The 6,091-nt window shown below is 46.0% G+C and overlaps 2 protein-coding genes across 2 annotated transcripts; one reads left to right on the top strand and one right to left on the bottom strand.

The window, feature by feature from the left end:
• Positions 1–292: 292 nt before the first annotated feature.
• UA08_06082 (hypothetical protein) lies at positions 293–2,203 on the top strand (the record flags this gene model as incomplete). Its single annotated transcript, XM_020268366.1, has 2 exons — positions 293–470; positions 585–2,203. The coding sequence occupies 2 exons, from the start codon at positions 293–295 to the stop codon at positions 2,201–2,203; spliced, it is 1,797 nt and encodes a 598-aa protein (XP_020118709.1).
• Positions 2,204–3,969: 1,766 nt separating this feature from the next.
• On the bottom strand, positions 3,970–4,685 carry UA08_06081 (hypothetical protein; the record flags this gene model as incomplete). The annotated part of the gene is made up of 3 exons (XM_020268365.1): positions 3,970–4,160; positions 4,241–4,258; positions 4,322–4,685. 3 exons carry the CDS (start codon positions 4,683–4,685, stop codon positions 3,970–3,972), a joined length of 573 nt encoding a protein of 190 aa, XP_020118708.1.
• Positions 4,686–6,091: the final 1,406 nt, after the last annotated feature.

The following is a 6,091-nucleotide window of genomic DNA, read 5'->3' as shown; positions in this document are numbered from 1 at the left end:
CCCCCCCGTGGACGAATCGGCGGCCACGACGAAATTGGCCTGGCTCGGCCCCTGAAAGCTGAGTCTCTCTTTTACTCCGTCGCTTTCCCTTCGTTTTCTGCTTCTCCAGAATCTTCTCACCCTCTCTCACCCTCCCACGGGCATCACGACTCTTCCTTTGACCACCGCTTCACTCGTTCAGCGGGCACTCCTTTCGACAAGGAAAAATAAGATACAAACATATCAGAAGAACAAGACAGAACTTGGTATACAGTGTTCGCGAAAGTTTGGTTGCAATCGATCCCGACAGACAATGAAGGCCGCTTTCTGGACCGCCGCGGCCGCCCTCATGGGCTCGGCCATGGCTGCTGACCATCGTCACCATCATGAGCATGCTGCTTTGCACCGTCGCGCCGCTGCTGATGTTGCTGATAGCGAGGCTACTTGCGGTTGCTACACCAGTGTCGTGACCTACTGGGGCGCTCCTACCCGTGAGTCTTTGCCTATATGATGTTCAAGTCAAGATAGCGGGGAGAAGGCATCCATATTCCTTGGATGCAAGTCAATTTCAAGGGGAAAATGAAGAGAGCTAACCGATTAAACAGTTGTCTCAGTCTCTGCGACCCCCAGCCCTACTTCAACGTCTACTTCAACGTCTACGCCAACTCCCACTCCAACCACGACCTTGACTAGCACGACAACCATCCAGTCGACCAGCTACAGCACTGTCGTAGTCAAGGCATCTTCCTCTTCTTCGGCCTTGCCCTCTCCCTCTCCTTCAACCTCGTCTTCTTCATCCGCCACACCCCTGCCAGTGGACACCGTGACTGTTTTCCCTAGCCCAGGAACATACACTATTCCCGCCACCACTTTGACCGTGTCCTCATCGACAGTTGTTCCCCAGCCTACCACGACGTCGCTCACTAGCGGTACGCACACCATTGGTGGTGTGACAACTGTCGTCGAGACTTCGACTACCATTGTCTGCCCCTTTGCTACCGTCAGCCCCTCTGGTTCTACCGTCACTGATGTTATCATGACAACCACCTATATCTGCCCAACCCCAGGTACATACACCATTGCTCCAATCACTACCACTGTTCCCGAGAGCACCGTAGTTGTCTACCCAGTTCCCGCCACTGTGACCCCCGGAACCTACACCAAGTCAGAGCAGACCGTTACCGTCGCAGTGACTTCCTACACCTATTTCTGTCCTTTCGCCGATTCTTCCACCAGCTCAATTGTTGCTGCTGCTGCCCCCACGACTACCGCCTCCCCAGCTCCTGTCTCGACTACTAGTGCGGTAGTCTCGTCTTCTGCTTCATCCACCTCGTCCTTCTCATCCTCCTCATCTTCCTCGTCCAGCGCCCCTGCTGCTTCCTCTAGCTCCGCTGGAACTGGCTCCTCCTTGGGCAAAGTTAGCCCATACGCCGTTACCTACACTGGCTACAACCACGAGTCTGGATCCTGCATGACTGTCGATGAGGTCAAGACTGAACTTGAGAACATCCAGGTCAACGAATACTATGCTCTTCGCATGTACTCTACCGACTGCAACCAGATGGAGACGGTTGCTTCCCAGGCTATTTCAATGGGCCTTCGACTCATCCTTGGTGTTTACATTGGCAGCGGTGGTGTCAGCTCCGGCTCAAGCCAGGTTTCTGAAATCGTGAACTGGGGCAAGGCCAACAACTGGGAAGGTATCGAATTCATTCTCCTTGACAACGAGGCTGTCAGTGACGGATACTGCACTGCGTCTGAACTCGCCAGCTTCGTTACTTCCGCCAAGGAGACCATCAGTGCCGCTGGTTACACCGGCGAGTTCTCTATCGCTGAGCCTCTCGACATCTGGCAGAGCGACGCATCCACTCTTTGCAGCGTTGTCGACTTCCCTTCTGCTAACTTGCAGGCTTTCTTCAACAGCGACGTCGAGGCCTCGGAGGCTGGTTCGTTCGTTGCCAGTGAGGTTGAGATCCTCAAGACCCTCTGCCCTCAAACCGAGACCGTCTTTGTTAGCGAATCTGGCTGGCCCACCCAGGGTGAAACCAACGGAAAGGCCGTTCCAGGTGTCTCTGAGCAGAAGGCTGCTATTGACTCAATCCGCAGCGCACTTGGCAACATGACCGCTCAATTCTCGTACAAGAACGACGCATGGAAGAGCCCCGGCGACTTCGGTGTTGAACAGTACTGGGGTATCTACGACATGCTCAACGAGTCTGACTAAATGTTGCTGAACGGCTCAATCAGCCAAGTTATCCCATCAACTTCTAATAGTAACGCTTAGATTTGAAGATACGAAAAACAGACTGGGATTCCTTTTGCTTGATTCAGTAGGACGGCGTTAGCGAGAGTTTGTTTTGTTCTTTTTTTTTTTTTCCCCTTGTCATTTAAAATAGCCCACTCTTCTTTCCAACAAGAAACTCTTTACACCCTTCTTTTCCGATTTGTCGTTTTTTTTTTTTTTTCATTGGTAATATATATCTGTCATTCAATCTTGAACTCTCATTTCTTTCTGTTCTTCTAGTATATCCACTTCTCTGTATGTTATATAATATAGGAATCCGTAGGGGGAGATGCAACGAGTAGGCTTTTTTGAGTCAGAAATTAATTCGGTTCACAAATCATAACGCGGCATTTAAGAAGGATGATTGTTACTATATAGGCTACAGCAATTGTGAGTACGATGATGTTTCAATCAGATTGTGCCATTCGTCCATTCAAATTTGTTGTACCTTCCAATTACAAGCGTTGAGTTCATTAGAAAACTTGCGCAACCTTTTCGAAATGAGACGATATTCTGCTTATCTTTGCAATCGTCTTCGGCCAGGGAGACAGCTGTCTGGAATGCATTGCGTATCTGTCGGCCATTCCAAACGGAATTGTAATAATCATCACGGCTCTGGAGCTTGTATAGCTGTATGGCATGATCTTCCAGCTCGGTATTATTGAACCGGGCCTCAGGAACCTGTTCTGAGATTCTACTGCGGACTTCACCCAAGGGTGGATAGTATAGAGCCACGGAGATGCGAGATTTGAATGCTTCATCAAAGCGCCGATGACTTTGTTGGTTGTAAGAAATATGACCCCCTCCTAATACTCTAGCACACGTAGAAAAACTAAAAAAAAAAAAAAAAACACAAAAAAAAATGCTACTTAGCATTAAGACGATATAATGGCACGGGGAGGAGAAGGGAAGCAGTATTACCGGAAAGCAGCGCATTGCGTCGCAGGTTTTCCGGGGTTTCGCTCAGTCAAGAACATATCAGCTTCTTTGAGAATCAAAATGCAATCCCAAGTCCGTGCGATCTGTAAACAGTTTTTGAAGTTCTTTTCCACGTCCCGTGGGGAGAAACCCAAGTCTCCTTGAGGTTCCATGAGTAACTAACTACCCACCAAGTATTAGGTGACAATGCATACCACAGGGTATAGGTAGTAAAGGCTTATTGTAGTGTTGAGCAACCGGTTTCTATGATCAAAGGTTAGAATCAGGACACATAAAGTGCGACGTCTGGAGGAAGGCTTCTTACCAGCGGAAGATTTCTTTCCAACCCGCGATACACCGTGGAGGAGAATAGTCACGCCCTTGCCTAGAAACTCTCAATCAATGAATACTTTCCGACGCTTATTTACTCTTCCCATGCTTCCATATTTCGGTTAATGGGCTGAAGTCTCTGTTTTTTACTATCATCCTCATTGCAGCCAAGTTCCAGACATGCTAGTAGCAGAAGAAAGGTTAGCTTGTATCGAAATACAGTTGTTTATATGACCGGGACTGAAAGTATATCCTTATCTTCATCAGAAAGATAACTTTCGTGCCTTCCATCTCTGGTATTGTGTCTTTAACTTCAAAAACTGCTCTGCCATGCGAAAATCACAAGCCGTGTCATCAACCCCCTCGATGGTGTGACATTTGCAACATTCTTTTACTGAACCTTGGGAGACTTGATATATGCTGGCTGTATGCTGAAGCAAATCTCAAGTCAAACGACCTCAAATGAGCAATGTTTCATCCGAAAGTTGATCACCTAACAGTTCCTCTACATCTTCGCGCACGTAAAACCTTGTAAGCATCTCTATGTTCTGATCGTCCGTCCAGAGTGCATTACTCCATTGCTTATGGCACTGAGTCACTTGGAGCATGGTTGTCACTAATCTCGCTCTCTCTTGAAGTTTATCAATTCCTGTATAATTGATTAGCGAAGGAAAAAAAAAAGAAAAAGAAAAAAAGAAAAAAAAAAAGGCGTCTGGCTGACTGCCTTACCGCAGTCACAAATATTGCCTAGAGCAAATCGAACAGTCAGTAGTTTGTCCTGAATTTGAATCGTAAAGTCTTATATCTTACCGGCTGGTTCAAAGGCAAAGCGGTTTATTCGTACCAGCTCATCCATGTTAATTTTGGCGTGAAGTTCAAGGCCGGGGTTTTTAAGGAGAAATATATGTTTCATGACGGTAAAGTGAGGCTTGATCAATAGAGAAGGAGAGAGGACACTACCTTTGACAATGACATCCTCTGGTCCCTCCATATCCTCTTGCCAGTCATCATTTAGATCTGATGGGTCTTTCAAAGACATTAGTCGGAGCTGCTTGAGGTAGTACCACAGGCGTCTTGCTGGAAGTTGACAGAAAATATCCCTTAATTTTTCACGTATGTTCTCTCGCTTGCTTTCTTCCAGGCCTTGAGACCACACGTCAATCTTGATTCTCATATTAATCATTCTACGTGCCTGATCCACGTCCTTAAATATTGTCACCGCACTTCCACCTGTAGGCTCGCTGTCAATAATAAAGTTCGCTGGCTATCTGAAGTAAACTCACCTAGCTTCATGTACAGTTGCATATATTCAGTTGGCTGCTCTAACAGGTAATCTGCAAGTCTGCTAGCAGGAATCTCATAGGTTCTATCATCAATCGGCTCTGCACCATGACACTGATAAACCAGAGATTTATCAGAGCCCAACTTTCTCAGAATATTCTCAAATTTCAATAAATAGGATAAATTGGGGCCATTTTCTTAACAGCTAATAATCTTGAAACCTTCAGTAGCTGGTAATATCAGATAATATTCGATTGCAATCTTGAGAGCAGAGCGCGAGGTAAATGCTATGGATTGATAAGTATATGCGTTCTCCAGAAAAGTCGCATTAATTTTGTTGACGCGCTCTGTATTCAGTTTGAAAAAAGAAAAACAAAACCGATGATAGGCACGCCACGAACCATCCTCACCCTCTAATAACTCCATTCCGTGAGAAGTCAAGGATGAATACGAATTGCACAGTTTCTTAATAGGAAGATCCGCGAGTATGGAGTTCACAGTGATAGCATTAGCATGTGGACTTGTCGAAAGCTTGAACATATTCTCCCTCCATTTATTTGATTCTCTCATTCATATCTTCTTCAGGATCTGGAAGGATAAAGCTTCGGAGGACCATCACAAGCTTTGGGGATATTGGACTAAACCGTGAGAATTCGTCCACAAGCATCTCTTTTCTCCAGTTATTGGGTCTATTATATGGGTTTGTGGTCCTTCAAAGACGTTATAGCAGTTTTCGGTAAGGACAAACTCTCTGTCAGTATCGGACGGTGTGCAGAAGAAGAGATACATCCATTCTGTATGTATAATGAACTACATCGCATCATCAGGGTATATTTGGCTGGTTAGGTGTTGAACCCATATTCCAATAAGATCCATCTTCAACTCAAGGATTACCTTTATACTGTGGATCCACACATTAACGGGTTTCTGGAAGTCATGCTCGCGCATATACTTCAAAAATTTCTCTCTATTATCTTCAACGTAACCCTCCATATCGTCGTTGATAAAGCGCTTATAAAATTCTTTCCCCTAGTATTTCATGATGAAAAGAAATTTTCGTAAGACATTCCTTTCTTGTCGCGAAATCCACACGTCCTGGTTGCCGGAGTCGAAAGCTTTGCGTATTTTGGAGATAATCCTGGCAGCTTCTGACTCCAGCTTGCTAAGTTGGTTTTCAAGGAAATTCTGGTCTAAAGCTTTTGCAAAGTCCCAATACATATCCTTTAATCCAAACGTTCGGCGGATCGGCGACTCGGTCAGCTCTGGATTGTCACTGGAAAGGTCTAAGATGTGGAGCAC

Source organism: Talaromyces atroroseus, assembly GCF_001907595.1.
Source record: "Talaromyces atroroseus strain IBT 11181 chromosome Unknown scaffold_8, whole genome shotgun sequence".
NCBI classification, from domain to species: domain Eukaryota; kingdom Fungi; phylum Ascomycota; class Eurotiomycetes; order Eurotiales; family Trichocomaceae; genus Talaromyces; species Talaromyces atroroseus.
The sequence above is the reverse complement of the archived record's forward strand: the minus strand, read 5'-3'. Positions and strand labels throughout refer to the sequence as shown.